The 25,000-nt window shown below is 45.3% G+C and overlaps 1 protein-coding gene across 3 annotated transcripts in view; it reads left to right on the top strand.

Annotated features, from left to right (window-relative positions):
* The first annotated feature begins 2,107 nt into the window (after positions 1-2,107).
* ncana (neurocan a) overlaps positions 2,108-25,000 on the top strand; it is a 63,826-nt gene continuing 40,933 nt past the window's right edge. The window contains exon 1 of one of the 3 annotated variants that reach the window (XM_076991364.1): positions 2,108-2,238. In XM_076991364.1, the coding sequence (XP_076847479.1) occupies positions 2,147-2,238 (92 nt within the window). In that variant the 5' untranslated portion in view covers positions 2,108-2,146. Of the gene's footprint in view, positions 2,239-14,250; positions 14,616-25,000 lie in introns of those variants that run through there. The other 2 variants (XM_076991363.1, XM_076991365.1) reach the window with 2 other exon arrangements.

Genomic DNA, 25,000 nt, shown 5'->3' with positions numbered 1-25,000 from the left:
GTGTTTACATGTGTGTGTGTGTGTGTGTGTGTGTGTGTGTGTGTGTGTGTGTGTGTGTGTGTGTGTATGTATGTGCGTGTGTGTTTACATGTGTGTGTGTGTGTGTGTGTGTGCCTTCATAAAGCCAGATTTGCAAAACCATAACTTATAGGATTAGGTTTACGGAATAAGCAACATGTTCATTTCAACTTTTGCTCATTAAAATTACAAACAGCTGTGAACGTGCTGCTTTCAAAGACTTCACCACTCTGTTCATGGGTTGTTTCCATGGACTCCAACAGCGCATTTTCAATAGCCAATTAGAACAAAAACAATGCATTAAACACATCCAAATATTGCACATTAAACATCTTTTGATTGAACAAAATGAAACATGTTAACATTCATATACCAGATTGTTATGGTGTGAGTGCTCAGATATTTATGTTTTGTTATTGCAGATGCATTTGATCTTTTTGACTTGCATGCAAGATAAGCTCCGCCCCCGATATCCCTCATTCCCAAACAATAGACCATATGGGAATATAGAAATTAATGACTGAATCTATTAAGGTTTGAATGTGTGTGCCTGGGTGTGCATGTAAAGGATTCAATTGTTCATTGTCTGTTTATCTTTTAGCATTTTGTCTGTGTGTGTGTGTGTGTGTGTGTGATACAGACTGAGAACTGAGAGAGAAAGAACTGAGAGAGAAAGATATCATATCTGAGACCTCAGAGAGGTGATAAAAGACCAATATCACCGTTTCAGCATCTGTTGTCCAGTTGAAAATGTGTTTACAGGAGTTTCTCAGGACTTCCTCACACACACCATGCTGGCCCCGTGTGTTTTACAGTGCTTGATTTAGTACTGGCAAAACACTGAGAGCTTACTGGAGATTTAGTAACAGCTTGCCGTGAAATGACACTCCTATCTGCTTATTAAGTTTACTGTCTGTTTACTGTTTGTTTACTGTCTGTTTACTATCTAATTACTATCAATATATTGTCTGTTTATGATCTGTTGAAGGCCACTAGTGCAACAGAAAGTAGATTTCGTAGCTTTGTAGCTTTAGCTGGTTTGTGGATATTTCAGATTATCTGACTCGTCTTCGTCCATGTACCACGGAAACCGTTTCTGCAGTTAACCCCGCCCCTTTGATTCAGCCCAATCTCATTAACGGTTTGTCCGAAATGTCATGGTGCATTCTGGGATAGCTTAACGCCGCTGCTCGCGTATGCACATAACGGGACAGGTTTGTCTTCTTTAAGATTCGGTCTTCTCTCCTTTCTTCATGGCCCCATTTCATCTTTCTTTAAGGACAAAACATGAACTCGGGCATCGCACCCCCCCCCCCCCCCCCCCCCCCCCATCACGTGTTTCTTAAAATACAGAGCTCCATTTTGCCAATTCTCATTAGGCATTTAGAAAAGGGCTTAGAGTGGATATGTTGCCTTAATCACTTTTGGTGATGTTTTTCACACCCATGCCCTTTGTTTTGTGCTGGGTTTTCCCGTTGGTATTCCAAGCACAAGCTCAGTCTCACTCCGGAAGTGCTAATTTATTCCTCGTTCTCATTACGCATGCCGCAGTAAAATTACCCTTTGCGTTAGTCAACATCTTACCATTTTCTTCTCATTTGTTTGGATGGTTGTTCGCCCCAAATTGACATAATACACTGTGATTGTTGCTTTTTTGTTGCATGATTTCAACTATAGTCTAGCGCTTTCGTCTAAGGTGTTTTTCCATGTTGTTTTCATGTATGATGCAGGGAATAATGTTCGGGATGTAGGAGAACATACATCTCCACTGACCTGTACCACATACAATCTTCACAAACCTTCCCAGACCTTACGTTGCACCTCCCCCTGCTGGCCGATTTTATAATTACACTCTGCAGATGTATTGTTTTGTTTTCTTTTTTTACAGTCGCTAACATTCTTTGTAAGTTGTATGTGGTCAGTGTGGGTTGTGTGGTCAGTGTGGGTATCCAAGAACATGCAAGAGCACAGAAATGATGAGAGAGAGAGATAAACAAAATGTCTGGGAGAGAGAGAGAGAGAGAGAGAGAGAGAGAGGTAGGGGGAAATGGGGAAAGGGGTAAGAATGTGTGGTGGTCTTCACAGGAGAGGAAAAGCTTTTGGCACAGGTGCAATAAGAGATTTCATCATGACCCACGTGATAGTTCATGGTTCATCACTGCGGCTGGGAAAGACCTCAGATGGTCAACGGTGTCTTTTGACTTTTCAACAAACCAACAAGTAAGTAATGCATTTCACCAGAGCTTTTCCTGTGCTCACTGTTGCTATGTACTACAGTAACCATGGGCTACCAGACCCACTGCTAATACATACACTACCAGTAAAAAGTTTGAACACAGCTAACTGAATATATGTTCTTTATAGTCCTAAAGGCATTTTTAGCTAATAGTTTATACTTAAATGAGCTTCTAAGACAAAAATAAATACTTAATAGTCAATGGTCTATATACAGTATAATTTTTTCCAAAACATTGTACACAATATATAATTCAAATAATAATAGTAATGATGAAATTTAAAATTAATTTTAATTGCATCTTCAAAATTAATAAATCATCCTACAATTGCTCAGCGTACATGAGAATGTCTTTGGGACATCACAGGTGCTCAGCGTACATGAGAATGTCTTCAGGACATCAGGCGTGCTACTGCAGTGCTGAGAGAAATTCAGACTAGAATTGTTGAGGACAACCTGATATTTCACGGTGTTTGAAGCATCAGCCTCACGTTGCGTGGACTCTGACCACAGTGTTGGAATGAAACACAGTTCCTTTTGAAAGGCCGAATGAATGAGTGAAGGAACTGATGAACCTGGTCTGGTCAAAAAAATGACGGCACCCTTAACTTAATGTTTTGTTGCATGACCTTTTGAGGCAATCACTGCAATCAAGTGATTTCTGTATCTGTCGACGGGTCTGCACCTGTCCACAGGTGTTTTGGCCCAGTCTTCTCAGGTTTAAGGGTGTCTTCTCCACGCTGAATGTGTCAGATGCTTCCACAGGTGTTCCAAATGATTTAAATCGTAGAGCAGAATATTAGAATACTCCTATGCTTTGATCTTAGCGATTCTTGGATGTTTTTAGGTGTGTTTTGGGTCCATTTGTTGTTTTTCTTTCTCACTCTGGACAGCACATTTCACTCCAGAATGCCTTGATAGTCTTGAGATTTCATTGTACCTGCACAAATTGAACACACCCTGTGCTCGATGCTGTAACCCCAAAACGTAACCGAGCCTCCTCCATGTTTCTCATTTTTCTTATGTTTCTCATTTTTGCGTCTGTGAACATAGAGCTGACGTGACTTGCCAAAAAAAAGCTCCAGTTTTGTGTCAGTATCCCAGACGTTTTGAGGCTTGTCAAATTGCATTTTGCCAAAGTCCAGTCTGGCTTTTTATGGTTTGGTTTTAAACAGGTGTCCTCCTTAGTCATCCATCAAGTTCACTTTGGCTAAATCAGTGGCTCATGGTGTGAGCGAACACTGATGCACCTTGACCTTGAAGTCACCTCTAATCTCTATGGTCTCTTTGGTTACTCTATTTACTGGGCTCGGTAAATATCATGTCATTTTGTTGTAGACAGTATGTTACCAAAAATATACACATCTGACACTCGAGCAAAAACATTTGTAAACAAAAAAACAAGTGTCATAATGTCTGCTGTTTGCTGATAGAACTGACATATGAAAATAATGCCATTTCTGTGACACCATCATCTGTTAGGATATTGACAGCCATTGTGCTATGATTCCTCTATGTTCCTCCTGGACGAAAAATTCTGCTAGTGTTTAAAGATGGCATGTTATTGAGCCTGGATGGCTCTGTTTTGATAGAGTTAGTGTATGTAGAGAAGTTGTGTTTGTTTTGTTTGTTAAGTGTTTACAAGAGGTGTCTTAAGTATTGGTAAATGCTTATAAAGAAATGCAATAGGTGAACAGTACAGACCGGTCCCCAGTGGCATCCTAAGCATCATGGACCTCCATGAACTCAGTATGGTGATGTCAAGTCCTCAGGGTCAGAAGCATACATGTGGAGCAGTCCTCACTCATCTGCGTGGTCCTTCCCTTCAAGCTGAAGTCCTCAGCCTGAGGTCTGGGAGCTTCAGGGTTCTGTGTAGAATCTCAGCTGATCCCAGGACTGCTGCACCCTTCTGGATGAAGATCTCAGATGTTCTTGATCTGCTGGAGCCCTTCTCCCAGTTTGGGGGTTGTGGTACCTGTTGTCTTCACGTTCCACATCTCCACAAGCTCTTCTCACAGCCCTTGAGATTTGAGAGAGAGAGAGAGAGAGAGAGAGAGAGTGTGTAAAAGAAGACAGAGACATTCACAATTGTAGGGGTTCCAGGGGAACAGAATGTTTCAGATAGAGGACCGTCTTGAGCTGTGCATGCAAAGTGCTTCGGAAGTTCTGAAGACGATGTCGTGAAGTGGGTGTAGACTTCTTCATTTTTTCTACATTCCTATCATAGCAATATTTATAGCATTAGGGACCACTGGTTTCTTTTTACACCAGAATATCCTTGTTACATCCTTGCGTGAATTTAACAGTGTGCAACTGACTAAGAAATCTGGTTAGACGAAGCTGGTTTATTAACCATGCTACAAGTACTTGGTGTGGTGTTTTATAGCTTAAGCCTATAAAACTTACAACAGGAGTGCAGGAGGGAGGCCATTTAAAAAACTCCAGTTGTAGCGACACTCACACTACTGCAGTTTAGAAGCCAATTTAGAAGCTACAAGTGTATTAATTTTAAGCACCAACTGTGTAATGTTCCAGTCCTCTCTGGCCGTTAGCATAGCATGCTGAGCTGGTTCCGAATAAGCAAGCCGATTACCAGCTCGAACAATGATCCTCTATTTTGTTTCTATTTTAGTAAAAACGTTATTTATGCTTTTTTTCTTCAGATCTTCGATTTTAATACTGTTAAGTTGCCTGTGTCACATATTTCCGTCCAGTTTGTGCTAAACATACATACCAGCCCGAGCCTATGGAATGATCGTTCAACCAAGGCTTCCGAGTTTGAATGAAACATGATTTTAAAAGCGTTTTTTTATTATCAAAGACTCGATGGTTATTGTACTTGCGAGAGCGCTTCAGAGATGCAGAAATGGAGATTCCCATAGAGCCGTCTGACGGTTCTGATGAGATGACGCTTCGCTCGTGCTTAAGAAAATGTGATGCAACTGTGGAGAAAGTTCGGCACCGTTACGGGATTCGCACGCGCATAGGCGAGCGCACACAATCACACGTACGTGAAAACGGAACTGAAGATACCACAATATATTTCCAGTTCATTTACATAAGCATGCAAGTGCATGCAATATATTCTCTGGAATAATGGTGAAACTGCTGCGTGTTTACACACACACACACACACACACACACACACACACACACACACACACACACACACACACACACACACACACACACACACACACACACACACACACACCAGAGGCCTTGCTCTGTGAGAGCGTAGACCATCATAACCTCTCCCATTCTCCCTCAGACACAATCTACAGTTCCTCTGAAGAAACCGAGCAGGACCTATGACATTTTCTACCTTTTCTACCTTTTAAAAATGCATGTGCTGTAGAAATTCGAGGACTGCGTGGCCCATTGATTTTTTGCGCGCCTTAGTGACCTGACTCTGGGTCAGTACACAGTGGCGTCCCTCTCTGCTGTGCCACTCCATATGTAAACTCAGCAGTGACTATAATGTGTACAGTATTCCTTTACCTCTCCATCAGCTCACTGCTCTGGATTATAAGTGACCATATAAACGACTTCTTTATGATCCGGACAGAACCGGAATCAGTCCCGATGATGAGTATTATAGTCATGATGAAGTTAGGTCATGCATCAGAGAATCCCAGCTGTAGACACGCACACAAACACACACACACACACACACACACACACACACACGGCTGCTCAATGGAAGCGTGGCCTCATAAGGTCTGCTCATGACCTGAATACTAAGCATGCCAGCACTTCGGAGCCTAAGTGAGCATGTGGGGTTTTTGTTATATGCAGGGCGGGGCAGGGGATTGGCTCCTGCCCATAAAGCCACACCCCCAAGACAACCACCCCACGCACAGATGTGCTACCCAGTGCAACTAAACACACAATACGCACACATACGAGATGCATAGACACTTAGGAGTATAATTTTCAAGTTTTTTTTTTTTTTTTCAAGGTCTCTTGTAACTTTTGTTGAACGCACTAAAACAAGCTGTACAGGTGGGAACCCATAACTCCAGCAGGAATAGTATTCAATTAGCAGCAAGAAAACAAATCCAAGCTACGCTTTTTGTAAACACGTACAATCTCACACAGGTTGCAAACTTCACACAGCCCTTCCATTTCACACATGACTTGCTCTCTCTCTCTCTCTCTCTCTCTCTCTCTCTCTCTCTCTCTCACTCTAACCCCTCACAGCCTCGCCTTTCTCTCCATTCCCCCCATTCTCACTCTCGCCGTGCCATTCTTTCTTTTTCTCTGTCTTCCTCCCTCCATCTTTCTCTCCCTCTCTCCTCCTCCACCATTTACTCCCAAACACTAATTCCTTTTTTTTCCCTTGTTGTTCTTTGGTTCCTCTTCTGTCCGCTTCCCCCCTTTTGTTCCTGTTGCTGAGTGTCGGCGCCGGTCTCCCCCACCCGAGCTGTTACTCATTCAGGCCGGCACCACATGCAGATGAAGCCCAAATTAAACCCTCATTAACATTTGGCGTTTGTTTTCCGCTGAGCCAGACCGGCCCGTCAGAGAGCGAGCCTCTCGTGGTCCATTCTCCTCCGGTTAGGTGTGCTTCCCGCCGCTCTCAAGACGCGGCTAAACGAATCCCAGGCAGTGCGGCCTAACACTGACGTCTGTTGTTGTTTTGCAGTTGCTATTGATGTTGTTGTTGATGATGATGATGATGATGATGGTCTATCTGCAGTGGGAAATGGCCCAGTGGGTCCACGACTGAGCCCACTGTGCACAGATGCCCCCCCCCTCTTCCCACCTCCCCCCTTTTTAGTACATTTCAGGAAGATTTTAAGTGTGTTAGCAAGAAAGGGTGTAAAACCCACATGGGTGAACATGTACGCACTCTTTCTGTCTCTTTCTTACGGACACACACACACACACAGGCACCCAGTGCGTTTAACGCGGCCCCTCCATTAGTGTACAGAGACGCCCCAGCAGAGCGGATCCCAGACGAGGTCTGTTGGCATGGGAACATGCCGTCTCTGGAAGGCTGCCCGAGCTGCTCTGATGGACACACACACTGCAGTTCAGACTAGCATTAACACACACACACCGCAGTTCAGACTAGCATTAACGCACCACACAGCTGCGCTTTGCTGAGTCTAGTCTGAGAGACGCCAATCAACTGAGTTGTGGGCTTGTGCAATAGTCTGTTTGTCTGTTATCTGAGAGATGGAAATAACGGCAAACAAACTCTCGCTCTGACGCTGGTTTCGCTAGACTTCCACCAGGCACGGAAAGTGCAAGATGTATTTCCTAGACAACTTCAATATCTTCACCCAAACATCCAACTCCAGGCTATTTTAGATATGGTATTGTCTATTGCTTTCGACCTCACAGAGAAGTTTTCATTTAGAAGTCGTTCTCTCTCGGTTTCCTTTCCTTTTCTCATTTTCTCTGCTCATCCCTCCCTCTCTCGTTCCACTTTTCCATCTCTAATTCTCTGTTTCTTTCTCCAAGGAACGGTGTCTGTGGCTGACAAGGTACACACTCCAGTTTGAAGACGAATGTCTGTCTGTTTGGGGACAGATGAACACTTTGACATTTCAGAAAGGCTTCGGGTCACATCGGTGTCCTGGGCAGCACCAGTGTAACGGAGCATGGGGAGGGGACAGTCCTCCATGGGGAGGGGACAGTCCTCCATGGGGAGGGGACAGACCTCCATGGGGAGGGGACAGTCCTCCATGGGGAGGGGACAGACCTCCATGGGGACAGGGGACAGGCTTCCATGGGGCACCGCTGATTCCTGTGATGGATCTCATCCAATTCAGATTGGTCTCGGGGTCCCCAAGGTTCTATGCGCTAGATTCTGATTAGCATTCAGCTTAGTCCTGCTTTGGTCCAGTTTGGTCCAGTTTGGTCCAGTTTGGCTGCGTTTCAATGTGGACTGAATCATTTTCTCCAGCAGTCCTTCATGTATTTTCTTCCTCTCCATCACTGTCACTTAAATGCTGAAACGGCAAAAAAGACGGCAAGCAATCAAACACACACACACACACGCACACGCACACACACACGCACACACACACACACACGCGCACACACACACACACACACACACACACACACACACACAGACGCTCACACACACACACACACACCACACAGAGGCTTCCTTTAAGTATGCAGATCTTGTATGCTAGAGGACGTGTAGTTTCTCTGTAAACATTCTGAGCATTAGAGGAACACCCAGTGAATATGGATGTCTGTGTTAAATAATCATATCAAAGATATGCATATGTATTCTCATTAGCACAGCAGAAGGCCTGTTACACAACAGATGGAAGAGGGAAGGATGCTTAATGTCATTCAATAAATCTTTAGAATAGATTATGGATCTACATATACTTCCTGTGTTTGGTAATGTATAATTTAAATATGGTCAAAATATATATCAATTAATCAAGCTATTAATAATGTATAATTTTTTTTCAAGACAAGCTGTGTTTGTACAATCCTGCTGTTCAGAGAAGTCACACACTTCCTTAGTACCCCAAAAACTGATGGTGATGAGTGTATTTATCTTTCTTGTCTGACTCATCTGTTGCCTCAAGTAGGCACCTCAGCTAACAAATGACAGATGCTGTGGGTGTGTGCATGTGTGACCGTGTGTGTGTGTGTGTGTGAATGTGTGAGCATTTTTGCATGAACCCACATCTGTGCTTTGGTGTTGGCTAGTTCCTTTTTTTCCAGTTTTAATCAGTTTTAACCACGTAGGTATTGTTGGGATTAAACAGGACATAACATATATGTATTGTCTGGATTAAGCAGGATGTGTGATGTAGCTACCATCTGGATTAAGCAGGATGTGTGATGTAGCTACCATCTGGATTAAGCAGGATGTGTGATGTAGCTACCATCTGGATTAAGCAGGATGTGTGATGTAGCTACCATCTGGATTAAGCAGGATGTGTGATGTGGATACCGTCTGGATTAAGCAGGATGTGTGATGTGGATACCGTCTGGATTAAGCAGGATGTGTGATGTGGATACCATCTGGATTAAGCAGGATGTGTGATGTGGATACCGTCTGGATTAAGCAGGATGTGTGATGTGGATACCGTCTGGATTAAGCAGGACATGCCATGTAGGTACTGTCTGGATTAAAGGACGTGCCACGTGGGCACTGTCTGGATTAACCAAGTTCCTTTGTAGCTCTCAAACAGAAAGCTCATGTTTCCCTTTCACACAGCTTTGCTCTCTCCCCAAACCTCATGGCAGTCTTGCTCAGAACCTCAGAATCACTCTCCATCTACTATCCAGGCCTGCAGCTCTCACACGCCTTGTCTTTTATCTGGAGCTGTCTCTCTCTCTCTCTCTCTCTCTCTCTCTCTCTCTCTCTCTCTCTCTCTCTCTCTCTCTCTCTCTTTCTGTGTGTCTCTATATCTGTCTCTCACTATGTCTGTATCTCTATATATTTGTCTCTCTGTATCTGAATCTCTGTCTGTATCTCTATGTGGTGGGGAGCAAATGACAGACAGAAACAAATTCAAATGCAACTAAACAAAACACAGAGGAAGCGAGGAGCAGAAACGTGAACAAGTTCAGGGATGTAAATCAAAACAAAGACAAGAGACAGGAAACAGGAAGTGAAACGAGACTCTTTAAGCAAGACGCTAGAGGGGGGTTCAACCATGACACTGTCTCTCACTGTATCTGTATCTGTATCTCTCTCTGTGTATCTCTATCTCTCTGTGTATCTCTATCTCTCTGTGTTTTTCTCTGTATCTCTCTCTCTCTCTCTCTCTCTCTCTCTCTCTCTCTCTCTCTCTCTCTCTCTCTCTCTCTCTCCTGCCGCTCTATCCCTCTTCCTGCAGATCCCGGTGAGCTGGGTTGCACCTGGGTTGCTATACTCCACATCTAACATAGAGCTGCTGTGGGCTGAGGGGAGAGATTAACGATGTTCTTTAACAGATGAATTAGTGCGAGGCTGCTTCTCTGAGGCGAGAAGACCAACCTCGGGCCTCCTCTGCTCCTCCCACTGACGTGACTCCTCTGTCGGAGCAGCTCGGTTCCTCTGCTCTGCTCCTCGGTGATACGAATGGTCGTTATTCAGCTTAGGTGACGTGACAGACGACGTGCAGAAGCTGACCCTCCGATGTGGAGCGTATGGAATAAACAACAGTATTTCCTTATGGCTAATGCTTATATAACTCCACATTTGGTTCATTCTTTGAGTGAAAGTTTAATTGGTTTTTAAAGCTATTGGTCAAGTGGCTTTGTCATCGTGGCACACTGTGATTAGTTGCATTGGCACCTTTTCTTGAAGACATACAATGTGACTGATATTAAGGTTTAAAATGCCATTTTCCTTTCTTATTGTGTGTGTGTGTGTGTGTGTGTGTGTGTGTGTGTGTGTGTGTGTGTGTACGCGTGAGCATGTGTGTGTGACTACCTTTAAAAGCAGCGGTGAGATTATATTTAAGGATTTATAGTCAGCGGTTCCCTCCTCCGGTTTTCCTGCAGTAAGAAAGATTAACCACACTAACCACATTATTAAGACCCACAACAGGACCAAGACCCATCCCGCAGGAGTGTCCTGCAGGTGTGTCCCTCAGGTGTGTCCAGCAGCAGTGTCCTTCAGTAGTGTCCCGCAGTAGTGTCCATCAGGTGTGTCCCGCAATAGTGTCCCTCAGGTGTGTCCTGCAGTAGTGTCCCGCAATTGTGTCCCGCAGCAGTGTCCTGCAGTAGTGTCCCTCAGGTGTGTCCCGCAGCAGTGTCCTGCAGGAGTGTCCTGCAGGAGCGTCCCGCAGCTCAAAATAAATCCCGTGACATAATAAATTGCTGTAAGGCAAGCCATGGACATCAGGGCCCACTGTGGACCATTAGCTGACGGCTGTGTCTAACGGCTAATGCTGTCTGGTCTGGACCTCTTCAACACAGGAGGAGCTCAATAGGAACATCATACCCTGAACATCAGACCACGCTGGAGATGAGGATGAGTGATGAGTACCACACAAGAAAGCTGAGGGAGCTCTCGCCACACCACACTTCAGTCCCAATGGCCTCCAGATGAAGGTGTGTGTGTGTGTGTGTGTGTGTGTGTGTGTGTGTGTGTGCGTGCGTGCGTGCGTGTGTGTGAGTTATACACATAATACACATAATGCTGTCTCCAGATGAAGGGATGTATGTGTGGGTGTGTGTGGGTGTGTGTGGAATACATATAACACACATAATGCTGTCTCCAGGTGAAGGTGTGTGTGTGTGTGTGTGTGTGGGTGTGTGTGGAATACATATAACACACATAATGCTGTCTCCAGGTGAAGGTGTGTGTGTGTGTGTGTGTGTGTGTGTGTGTGTGTGTGTGTGTGTGTGTGTGTGTGTGTGTGTGTGTGTGTGTGACACATAATGCTGTCTCCAGGTGAAGGTGTGTGTGTGTGTGTGTGTGTGTGTGTGTGACACATAATGCTGTCTCCAGGTGAAGGTGTGTGTGTGTGTGTGTGTGTGTGTGTGTGTGTGTGTGTGTGGAATACATATAACACACATAATGCTGTCTCCAGATGAAGGTGTGTGTGTGTGTGTGTGTGTGTGTGTGTGTGTGTGTGTGTGTGTGTGTGTGTGTGTGTGTGTGTGTGTGTGTGTGTGTGTGGAATACATATAACACACATAATGCTGTCTCCAGGTGAAGGGGTGTGTGTGTGTGTGTGTGTGTGTGTGTGTGTGTGTGTGTGTGTGTGTGTGTGTGTGTGTGTGTGTGTGTGTGTGTGTGTGTGTGGAATACATATAACACACATAATGCTGTCTCCAGGTGAAGGTGTGTGTGTGTGTGTGTGTGTGTGTGTGTGTGTGTGTGTGTGTGTGTGTGTGTGTGTGTGTGTGTGTGTGTGTGACACATAATGCTGTCTCCAGGTGAAGGTGTGTGTGTGTTATACACATAACACACATAATGCTGTCTCCAGGTGAATGTGTGTGTGTGTGTGTGTGTGTGTGTGTGTGTGTGTGTGTGTGTGCGCGCGTGCGTGTGTGTGTGTTATACACAACACACATAATGCTATCTCCAGGTGACTGCCTTAATGCACTGTATTGTGAGTTATTAAATAAAACACTGAGACTAGTGCAGTCTGTCTAGTGAATGGTGAGCCTCAAAGCCAATACTCCACTAAAGAGGAGCCGTGTTCTCTCCTCCAGACCCGAGAGCTCCGTACTGAATGTGCAGAACGATGTTCCTGGTACTGTGGCTGTGAGCATTTAGTTTCTGCACCAGCCCATTTCAAATGGACGGTGGCACTGAGGGTTAATTAGTGATTATTAATTGGTCCCTCTTGCCATTACGCAGATGGTCAGTGGAGATGGTGAATCAGAACATGTCCAGAGTTCGAGATAAGCTGCAGAACGGTTCTGCCACTGAGCAATTTTTTTTTTCAACTCTTCAAAACTCGCCTTAACAAAAACCCGTTTGGCCCCGCCCACGTCTCAACGGCCTTGTCTCCCGTACCAGACGGGTCAGAACCACGGCGGTGCGTCAGGGAGGGCAGGGGGCTATAGTTTCCCCCTCCCTCTGACACTCTGGCGTGCAGGCTGACGTGGTCTCGGCTTTTCTTTAAACAACCTTCTAGGAGAGGAGGGTGCACAGGTGGGTCCAGGATCAAGCACCTCCTCCAGGTCCTCAGTGATGTTCCTTCTCCAGGTCCTGGTTGATGCTCCTCCCATCATAAGCTTCAGTTCCACTAAACTCCAAGGCCATTGCCCCCATTACGTTCTTCACAGGTGATCTATTTCTGTTCAGGCCTCTGAGACCCAGTTATGAACTCGGGATTGAAATATGGGCTCATGTGCTCTACATCTTCACACATTACTGAATCTGTCTGTCTGCCTGCCTGCCTGCCTGTCTGTCTGTCTGCCTGCCTGTTTGTCTGCCTGTCTGTATGTCTGCCTGTCTGTCTGTCTGCCTGCCTGTCTGTTTGTCTGCCTGTCTGTCTGTCTGTCTTCGTATCCACCCATCCATTAGCCAGTTTATCTGTTTGTGTTGCTATTATATTTGTTTCTACTGTTTGTTTATCTGTTTATCCATCCATCCATCTATCCATCCATCCATCCCACTCCGAGATTGATGCCCCAGCTGTGGAGGAGACAGACACATGAGGAAGAGCACAGGACAGAATTGATCACACCACATGTACCAACCAAAGAGAGTGAAACACACAAAATCCATGGATACAACAAAACAACTCAGTCATTTAACATTTAATGAGATGTACATATTTTATGAAAACCAAATTTTCTAAAACATTGCTGAAAGTATTCGAACTGTAGGTGTAATCACCATGACAGTTCAGATAGTCCTTTAAGCTGCACAGTTGAAAAACTGAAGAATTGTGTTACAGGTTACCTTGAAAGTGGGTTTCTCGTTGACACTGATACGATAGTCCAGTGCACAGCAAGGTCAAAATGTATTTATAGCCAACAGAATATTACTAGTCAAAACTCATGCATTTTAAATTCCTAAAGGTTTCTTCACAGTAAAACAGTAATACACGAAAACAATGACATGATGCGTGTCTGGCAGACTATAGAGTTTCATTTTCAGTCGTGGCGAGTGATCTTTGTGTGAGTGAATCTGTCTGACAGCTCGCTGTAGATTTACGCGGATTTACACACTGAGCACGTGAGTAAATATGTGCACGTGAGCAGATAGCGCTCTTACATTTTTTTCAGAAGTATTTTACATGTGTTTTACATTTGGTTCAAAATGAGAATAAAAAATATTAATTACTGAATTATCTAGAATGTTGCTTTTGCTTTTCTATTCCATGAAACCTAAAAAAACTCTTAAAAATGCATAATCACATGGCCCGAATTTCTCTTTGTAACTGTTTTGTGTGACAGAAGATATTGAGTAACGATTATGGAACTTGAATATTTATAAAATACTTGATCATGCATATAGCGCCTGGTGCGTGTGTTTGAGTGCGGATCCTGGGTAACGTTCACCCTCCCGGGGGCCCTTCGGTAAGGGGGGGCAGGCTCGTGCTTGTCGGCGCCCTTTGTTTCAGATCTCAGTAGCCGCGGCGCCGCTACCGGGAGAGCGCGTGAATCCGTGCGTCTCGTTACTCTCCTCCCCTCGGCTACGGACGCCTCCCGTGCCCTTTTTCGCGAGACTTTACTTTTGTCCTTATTACCGCAAACGTCTGGAATCGAACCGGGCGCAGATATATCGGCGTGAATTTGTTGGGGGTCCGTTATTTCGGTCTGGTGAGGCTACACGTCCGGACCGTCTCGCGTTCAGCGTGCGGCGAGGCGTCGGTGCACCTGCGGTTTGGTGTAACGGTGTCCCCCTACTTCACCTACAAGTGCAACATTCCGAGAGACTAAACTCGCAGTTGGAGCACCGAAATTTCATCTAATCGAGGTAACAAGAAACTTCTCTTTCAACAGAACGACTTTTTTGTGTGATTTCTGACGGAGAATGCGGCTACTTTAAACTGAGCTGATTTATTATGCACGGTTACACAGTGACCTGAAAGAAAACGCATTGTTTGTATGTGGAAGATTTATGCAAGTGTTCCTATATGTCAGAATCTATATTTGATTCTTCGTCAAATTCGGCTTTAACCTCACAGCAAAGTCTGGTTTAGAGGTTTTGCCTGCCGGGGCGACAACCTTGCCATCGTAAATGACCGATTTCGGCCACCCATGTTCGTGACGAAATGTAGATGCTTATTGTGTCATCAGTAGATTTCAGTGGAAATGCGTGTAGAAACGCGCGTGCGGTTGGCACGGCGCCTCCTGACGGATTACACATGGTCGTTACATCCCTGCGGTAACGCTCCAATCTTCAGTACCGTTTGCGTCCTCTCCGTTTTAAGCGCCGCTTAAACTGCTTTTTTTCCTGCTTGTTTGTTTAATGTTTGTATCCGGAGATCAGCATACGAACAGCGTGTGGTTAATACGATTTGGCTGCTACGTGGTAAGCAGCAGGACATTTCTTAAAAGAAAGTCTCCGGCGCTTAAATGTCGGCAGCTGTGCTCGCTGTGCAAACGTGGGTGTGCGGTCTAACAAACCATCGGCTCCTTTTTTGCCATCACCAGTTTGAAAGCTTATTTGGAAGTCCAGATATACGCATTTAAATCTCATACCAGCAACATTTTCAAAAACCCATTGAAAAAAATCTAAGATATCTTAAATGAAGCAGGGGGGCTTTTATTAGTATGTGTGTCATCGCGCGTGCTATTGTGTTCTTTCTTTCTTTCTTTCTTTCTTTTTCTCTGCACTGGAAAGACAGGCGGAAGATGTCTTTGCTGGCGAATCTCAGTAAGTGCGCTCGACAGACAGATGTGGTCAGGGCAGACACCAGACTCGGACCCCCCCCCCCCCCCCCCCCCCCCTCCCTTCAGCCCCCTCAGTGGAGGCTGCCGTGAATCTGAAAGAGATCAAAAACTCTCCGGCAGCTGTATCATACATTATTCATCGCGACACACTCTCACTGGCTTACCGAGCCCGTGGAGCATCAACACATCTACCACTTTGGCAAAATGGGCGACCCTAATGTTATGACATCGCAACATAAGAGACACACATTAGTGTGAGGAACCGGTGGAAAAGTCCCCACTTTCTCCTCTTTGGGGAAACTTTATTTGTGGTCATTTAACCCACTGGACAAGGACGTACATTTTAACATGTTCCAGTGTAATACGCAATATAATTGCACCAGATTTGAGGTTTTCAGCATAAAATTAATCTAATGATATTGCCTGGATGCAAGATTACAAAAGCAATCAATATATTGAAGTTACACACTCTGTGTCTCAGCAGTGCTACCCAGTGTGAAAGAAATTAGTTGGAGAGGAGGGGGAGGAGCTTATGGTGTTAAGAGGCGGGATCAGAACTGGAGAGGGGGTGGGCAGAGTTAAAGGGGGTGGGCACAAGGGTTGGCATGATGCCCACACTAACTGGCACTGTTAGCTATTTGAGCCACATTACTGGTTCAAGTGGATGTTCACACACAAGGCTGCTGGTCTGATTGTGTCCCGGTGCTGAAGCAGCCTGCAATGAGCCGAGCATTAACTGGGTTGCCCACAGCTGGGGTCATGCTGAAAGGGAGGGTCAGAGGTCAGAGGTGAAGGTCAGGTTTGGGGTCGTTTGCTGTGAGCACGGCGCTTGATCCTGATCGTGGGTGGAGGACCTCTTTGTTCCCGCCCTCTCGACACCACCCCACCCCCCCTTCCCGTTCTGCAGCTGCCCTGCTTCTTTGTCTCCCTCTGCAAGCCCAAGAGCCTACCCACAATGCATCACCCCACCATGTCAGAGCCCCTCGTCAGCCAGAAGGCCCGCCTGACGCCCGTCAGCCTTTCAGGACTCTCACAAAGCCTCCCGCAGACGTGTTCGGGACGGCGGTTTTACAGGAGCACGTGTGACGAGACCCCTCTGTGGGTGGCCCCCCGTCCCGCAACGCAGCAGTCACGCTGTGCTAAATGCAGGCAGTGCCAGGCAGGAGAGGCAGTGCGATGGGACGTTAGCTGCATAAACACGCTGATGCCCTGTTGTGATTGGATGAGCGTTCGTTAGACGGCTGGACAAATGAGATCTTCCTCATTAACGAGGCAGAAATGGCGGTCAGCCTGGGGGTGGGGGAGGGGTAGGACTAAGAAGGGAACTAGTAAAAGAAAGAAAGTGTGACACCACACAAATGTACACACACACACACACACACACACACACACACACACACGCACACACACTACACACAAACACTCATACACACACGTTACACAAGAGTATTGTGCTACCAAGTACACTCATTCTGTTCAACCTCTCTTTTCCTTCACACAGCCCTTTTCATGAACACACACACAAGCACAAACACACAAGCCCGGCATCACCAGGGCCACAGACAGCCAGACACCTCAAGGTTCTTTGGTGGCACACATGCATATTTAATTGAGTCTAGATGTGGAGTGGTTCACCAGAGGGTGTCTGGCTCTCAACCAGGCCTCGCGATGGCACCATATCAGATCAGGATCCCTCTTTCCCAGTCCCCCCGATGGACGAGTGAAGGAGAAACGCAAGAGAGGGAGAGAGACAGAGGGAAAGAGATAATCTCCAGACTGACCTTATGAGTGACATTAAAGATGTTGATCCTACTAAGACACTGGTATGGACTCTGGTATGCAGCAGGACACAGGACAATAGACGTGTGAAGTCAAAACCTTATCACGCTGATACAGCCCCTGCCAAACACAAGCCCACTCAGGTCGTTTTTGCAGTCTGCCAGCAGGAATTTTGCTTTGTTTAACACTAAATATTATTAAAATGTATGAACGTTAGTAGAAATTGCGATGATCGTGCAATTTTTAGATATTAGATTGGAAAGCGATTGCACTGTGTTTAGTTATTGCATGTGTGGGGTTTATAAAGTAAACAAGCTAAAGAACATATAACAGTGCTTCCTTATTGTGATTTATTCACATTTGCGTGTTAGCTGAAAATACACCTCAACTCAAAATGAATTGCATAATTATTGATGGTTACAGAAGAATATTTTCCGTACATGCGTATTCCACAGACGTGTTAAGATTAGTTACATGTTGGGTGATTTGAGAGCTTTCGTGCCTACTTGTGACCACGTTAGTGTATACTCGTGACCACGTTATTGAGTACTTGTGACCACGTTAGTGTGTACTCGTGACCACGTTAGTGCGTACTCGTGACCACGTTAGTGAGTACTCGTGACCACGTTAGTGAGTACTCGTGACCACGTTAATGTGTACTCGTGACGACGTTAGTGAGTACTCGTGACCACGTTGGTGTGTCCTCGTGACCACGTTAGTGAGTACTCGTGACCACCACAGTGAGTACTCGTGACCACGTTAGTGTGTACTACATTAGCTCCATTGGCCTGATTATAATTTCACGTGTCGATCTCAGATGCTGTTATTATTGGTTTGTCCCTTGAGGTGTGAATGTGGTTTGATTGGTAATTGCAGTTTTAATATACTCAGCAGCAGAACTTTCTATGAGAAGTCAAGATCTTTGAATGCAGGTGGAACTCAGATGGATTATTTGTGATAATACAGTACAATCTCCATCATTTGTCTGTAATCTAATGAAAATAGATTTTCTTTTGGGTTTTGGACTTTAAGGAATTTGCTGTAATGTGACAGTAATTGAGAAACACCATGGGGTCTCGCAGGATTCGGGGTAGATTTCACAGCTTTAAGACGTCTCAGAGCAAGGCCCCTCCAGCGCATATTACTTTTCTCAACATTTGTCAGATCTTTCTTAAATCGTTCTGAAAGTTCATTTGTTGTGAGTTGATGGTTGCGCGAGAAGAACACGCCAGAGAATTGATACGGAAATTTTTTAGATTAGACTGACCCAGGCGTTTTTACACAATGGTCTGTGTGTGCGTTTGCGAGCATGCGCATGTGTGTGTGTGTGTGTGTGTGTGTGTGTGTGTGTGTGTGTATGTGTGCAGGCTTGCGAGACTCCATGGCAAGATTCAGAGCACTGGACAGATTAGTATGGGAATAAAGTCATCCCTCAGGTAGATTTTACATTCCGCAGTGCTGTTTACTTCTGCTACTAATGTTGTGCTTGCAGTACACTGCTCCCTGCACTGGGAGTAACACACCACGTTGCCATGTGAATATCTAATTCATCCAAATAATAAGCTTAACCTTGTGAGACAACACATCCTGGAGAACACGTCTGAGTTTTGCTCCGCGATGCCCTAGCTCGTAGGAGGGTGAGGCTGTCCTGCTGTTGTGAAGTCGTGGCTCTTTCTCCACACGTGACGGTCAGGTTTGAGGAGCAGGAGCGGCACACGTGCGGTTAACGAACAGCTACTGGCACACGTCTTGATTTTATATTATACACCTTTATAAAGTTGATATAAAAGAAACGCGCGCTTCATTTTAGAATGCTTCAGCTTCTCAGCACTTCATTGTTCTTATTTTCAATCAGATTGTAAGTAACCAGCTACGCTCAGTCATATTTCAGCACTGGACAGCTCCCATCTCTCAGGACTTCACCGCCCCGTTGCTATTGTGCAGAGGCTGATTGTAACACACATGTATAATGCTGCAAAAGTAGGTTGCTACACTGGGGGATAAAGCCTGTGTCATTTATATGGCTCTGACTGACTCAGCATCTGTGTGAGGCCATGAATGGTTATTTATCTCTGTCCTGTCTTTCTCGCTACTGCTGAGGCAATCAACAGAGCATTATACATGACAATGTGTACACAAATGAGCGCGCGGTCAGTCTGGCGGTGAATGGAGATTAGCACATGGAGAATTCGCGTCTAATTTGCGGTGGAGGCAGAGATAACTCATCTGGATGTTCCGACAAAGGAGCGTTGCGTGTTGTGAAAAGGTGACCTGGACTCTGTCGACGCCTCCGTGAATCCAAGTGTGCGTTCGTTTTTCATTCCACGCTCTCACCTTCCCCCTCGTCCTCCGCCCCATCCTCCTCCTCTTCCTCATCCTCATCCCGATCCCGAGGCCACTCCGCCAGCCCTCGCGCCCCCCGCGTCCTACGGGACGGCTGCCCCTCTGAGCCAATCACGGGATGCCCCGAGCGCAGACCGGCGTGAAGGAGAGAACGTCGGCGTGAAACAAAGACTCGCGTCTCTCCTCCTTTGTCTTGGCCATCTTCATCCATCCATCATCTGGTGCCTACGTTTCTCATTCTGCTCATCCGCAGAGCTGTGGATCAGGCCCAGACCTCCACACTGCTTAACCGTGACATTCTCGTCCCATTTGGTGATCAACCGCGATGAATTTTATAGCATCTCTTATTACAGCTGTTTTATAGTCCAGCATATGCGGCTGATAAAAGATTACAATAAATGAGTGTAGCTCTTAGCACTGAGAAATGTCTTAATTAAAAGGAAATCTTTTTAGCACTGGGTCCAGCGCACTCGGCTATGCACAGGACAGCCGTATTAACCGGCTATTATTTATTTATGTGATTCCCATTCATTCTGGAAGAATCTGACGTGGAACTTCTGCTGGAAATCGCTCGTCCACAGTCTCCAGATTTACATTTCGCAGTCAGAAGACAGGAGGCTGTAGAGGTCTCCTGAGGTGAGGTGTATCTGCAGACATGTTGGCTTAGCTGGCGTTCCTCCAGACTCTTGGGCAACACGCGTGTGCACGTTTGTCGTTCAGCTCTTTTCGCTGCGCCGTGTTCCTGGATGAAAAGAGTCATTTTAACGGTGTCGTGGTAACGCGGCGCCATGGAAGCGCCAACATATGCTTAGCATCGCAGCCCAAGGTGCGAACAGAAATTCGTGTGTGGAGGAACAAAGGCCCCGTTGGCTAGGGGAAACCATGGCAACCAAACAGGCAGTTAACACCGTGTGTGGCAGTGCGCGTTTCTTCAACACTTCAGACTCGACCGAGTGCTCGGTCGCCACGGGGATGGTCGCCATGGGCTCAGACCCTTTGCTACGGACCAGCCTGTGGTGCACAGGCTCTATGGACGGGCGTCCTTGCCTGAGCAATGGATGTGCAACGCAACTCCGTCTCTCCTTCTTTTCCCATTGGACATTTCTGCCCCCTCCCGCGAAGACTTCTGATTGGATAGTTAGCCTGCCTATTCATCGCATTTCATAATTTCATATTTATAACTGCTTCTAGCTTCAAACCGCGTCAGCAGACGTTGTGTCTTCCTGTGTTGATCTTTTACAGCGTTCCATTCAGCTGCAAAACATGGTGGAAATGCATGATGGGATATAAAGGCAGATCATTTCAAATGGGCACATGGTGGCCGCCACTGCACCGCTGGGAAACGCGAGAATAAAGGCTGTTCGGCGTAGTCACATCAAAGCAGAGGTTTCAACAAGCAGCTCTATGCTTGCAAAGGAATGAGAGATTTAAGAAAGGCCTGTCAGTGGTGTCTTCTCTTCTCTTCACACACACACACACACACACACACACACACACACACACACACACACACACACACACACACACACACACACACAAACACAGACACAGTTATATGATACATTGTCGTGTGTGTGAATATATGTTTGATATCATATTGAACAGTATTGATTTGAAGCTGGATAAACACAGTAAAAGTACATCTAAATAAATAACTGAATGTGTGTGTGTGTGTGTGTGTGTGTGTGTGTGAGAGAGAGAGAGAGAGAGAGAGAGAGAGAGAGAGAGAGAGAGAGAGAAAATAAAAAGTGAGAGGCAAGAGAGTTGTCACCCACGTGGGAGTTTCATGGTGGTAAAGCTGTGTTTCAGTTCTGATCCCTGAATCTGGCTGTGTGTGGATATGTGTGTAAATTGCTGATGGGTCGAATCCATGTCGGTCCAAGTCGATATCGAACATATTGATTATCTGTACCACGTCTGATTGGAATAGCCAGGACAGGTCCTCTGTTATATAACACTGGAAACTATGCACCCCTGTGTCCACTGGCTGAGAGGCTGTTGCAGTCCTTTAATCAGCCATTTGATCAGTATTGATTACTTGACCTTTGACCCGTCTCCACTTGCAAGATTAATGCTCCACTTTCAGAAATAGCAGTGGGCACTGCTAGCAAGGGTGAGGGAGAAAATGAGAGACAGAAGAGAGAGAGAGAGAGAGAGAAAGAGAGAGAGAGAGAGAGAGAGAGAGAGAGAGAGAGAGAGAGAGAGAGAGAGAGAGAAAGGGCCCTTTGTCTGCATTTGACTGTTTGGGATTTATCAATAGCTTCAGGGAGAAGCTGTTGACATGAAATCATATCACTTTTCTTTAATCTGAATTCACAAAATTCAACAGCATCTAGACCAGGAGATAGAGAGAGAAAAACAAAGAGAGAGAAGGGAGAGAGAGACAGAGAGAGAAACTAGAGCATAAGAGAGAGAGAGCAGAAACAGGGAGACAGAGTAACAGAGGGAGAGAATAAGAGAGAGAGTAAAACAGATAGAGAGATACACAGATTACACTGAAAAGAAGTGGGATGACCAAGTCTTAGCTCAAACACTCACTGTGGAGTGGAGCAGACTGTGTGTGTGTGTTTGTGTATGTGTGTGTGTGTATGTGTGTGTATGTGTGTGTGTGTGCGTGCATGCGTGTGCTGTGTGTGTGTGTGTGTGTGCGTGTGTGCGTGCGTGCGTGCGTGCGTGCGTGTGCTGTGTGTGTGTGTGTGTGTGTGTGTGCGCGTGCGTGTGTGTGCGTGTGTGTGTGTGTGCTGTGGTGTTCCTGAAGCAGGGAAGAGTTGACACTCCATGGTACTTTGTGGAACAGGAGCACGTGAGGTGCAGACGTGTGAAAGGCATGTGAGCTGCTGGACCTGCAGGAGCTCACCAGGGAAACGTGGCGGCTTGACGTGTGAAGCTTTGCTTTCAGATACGAGCTAATGTGTTTACACATGTGGTTTTATTACAGAGGCAGAGAGAATTTGTGAATGTTCACATGTATGTGTGTTTTGACGTGGGTGAGGGTGTGTGGGCGTGGCTTGGAGTTTCTCTTTTTCTTCTTTTTGTTTTTGTTTGTGTTGCTCTATGATAGCATGTGATTGTGTGTGTGTGTGTGTGTGTGTGTGTGTGTGTGTGTGTGTGTGTGTGTGTGTGTGTGTGTGTGTGTGTGTGTGTGTGTGTGTTTGGACTGACACATGAGGTGCAGAAGTGTTGCCTCCACCAGGGGCTGATGGGAAGGAAATGCTCCCTTGTTGATTCCATGGTGACAGCTCACTGACAAAGATCTTGTCTTCTGGAAGCATTTCTTAGGCACAGGCAAAAGCAAACGCTCACAGATTTGCTCTGAGACTTACATGCTGTACCTCACCTTATATTCTTTAAGAATTTAATTATATATATATACAAATGTATTCTGATCATATCCAGCACTACAAAAATGCCATTTCAGCAGCAAAATCCTCTCATTATGCATGCATTATCAATTCAGGTGAAGGGAATACTAGGTCCCTTTTTTCAACAATGAAACGACTACTCCAGCCACATACTCCAGACATGAACTGTAACACCAAAGAACAATGTTCAGCTTTTTTGGAGTTTTTCAGCTCCAAAATTTCTACTATCCATGAACAAATATCATCGGAAATGACTGCACAGTCTAACTTACTGTCAGCAAGTATTACAGAACTGTTCTCACCATCTGTTTTATGTGACTTTAGTCTTCCTACTGAAAGTCATATACTGGAACTCATTTCCAAATCAAATACATCGACATGTTGTCTGGACCCGATTCCCACATCATTACTAAAGGCTTGTTTGCCTTCAATCATCTCCATCATAATTAGAATTATTCACGCTTCCTTGATCACTGGTATAGTTCCGCCTTCACTGAAAGTTGCAGTAATCCGACCTACTCTCAAAAAACCTGGTTTAGACCCCTCGGACTTAAATAACTACCGACCAATCTCAAATCTGCCATTCATCTCCAAAATCATTGAAAAGGTAGTTGCAGCTCAACTCCAGTTTTACCTTCATAAAAATGATCTTTTTGAAAGGTTCCAATCTGGGTTCCGTTGTAAGCACAGTACAGAAACTGCATTAGTCAAGGTAACCAACGACCTCCTGAGAGCAGCTGATTCTGGCTTACTTTCTATGCTTATTCTCCTTGACCTCACTGCTGCCTTTGATACCATATCTCATCGGTTTCTCATGGATCGCCTGGCTAGCATTGGGGTCAGAGGTACAGTTTATAAATGGGTTGCTTCCTACCTTACCAACAGGACACAGTTTGTTCAGATCCAGAACCACAGGTCAGACTGCTCAACAGTCTGTAGTGGAGTCCCACAGGGTTCAGTATTGGGACCGCTCCTGTTTAACATATACCTTCTACCACTTGGCAATATTTTCCGTCATTATGGCATTCATTTTCATTGTTACGCTGATGATACACAGCTTTATGTATCCACTAATCCTAATTCCACTACTCTCCCAAATAATCTGCTTGCCTGTCTCCGTGATGTGCACACATGGATGACAAAAAATTACTTGAAACTTAATAGTAAGAAAACCGAGATACTTCTTATTGGATCCAAAGCTTCACTCGCAAAAAATACCATTAGTTCACTTTCCATTGCTGAGGATGTTGTACCTGTTTCCACTCATGTTACAAATCTTGGTGTGATTTTGGACAGCACGCTCTCTTTTTCCACTCACATAAACAATACCTCCCGGATTGCTTTTTTCCACTTGAGAAACATCTCCAGATTAAGGCCCATCCTATCACAACACTCTACAGAAATACTAGTCAATACATTAGTTACATCACGGATCGACTACTGCAATGCAATACTGCCAGGCCTTCCAAATAAACTCATCCAAAGACTTCAGCTTATACAGAATTCAGCAGCACGGATAATTACACGCACCAAGTCCACCGAGCACGTCACACCCCTGCTTATCCAGTTACACTGGCTCCCAGTATCACAACGGATCAGTTTTAAAATTGTGTTACTGACATTTAAGGCACTTCACAACCTGGCACCTGACTATTTTACAGATCTCCTTCAGTTTTACACTCCCTCCCGCACTCTGCGCTCCTCTTCTGCAGGATTCCTGGTAGAACCAACTGCTAATCTCCGCACAATGGGCGCAAGGGCTTTTTCCCATGTTGCTCCAAAGCTTTGGAACACACTCCCCACACACATACGAACATTGCACTCTATTTCAGAATTCAAAACTGCTCTTAAAACTCATCTGTTCAAACTGGCTTTTTCACTTTAACAAATGTAATTTTATCTCTGTTGTTGTGTTAGAATTTTATATTTATTGTATGTTTTAATTTTGTTTCAATTTTGTAAGGTGACCTTGAGTGCCATG

The sequence above is a fragment of the Brachyhypopomus gauderio genome, unplaced genomic scaffold (assembly GCF_052324685.1).
Source record: "Brachyhypopomus gauderio isolate BG-103 unplaced genomic scaffold, BGAUD_0.2 sc82, whole genome shotgun sequence".
Classification (NCBI taxonomy): domain Eukaryota; kingdom Metazoa; phylum Chordata; class Actinopteri; order Gymnotiformes; family Hypopomidae; genus Brachyhypopomus; species Brachyhypopomus gauderio.
Note: the sequence above shows the minus strand (reverse complement) of the source record. Positions and strands in the feature narration are given on the sequence as shown.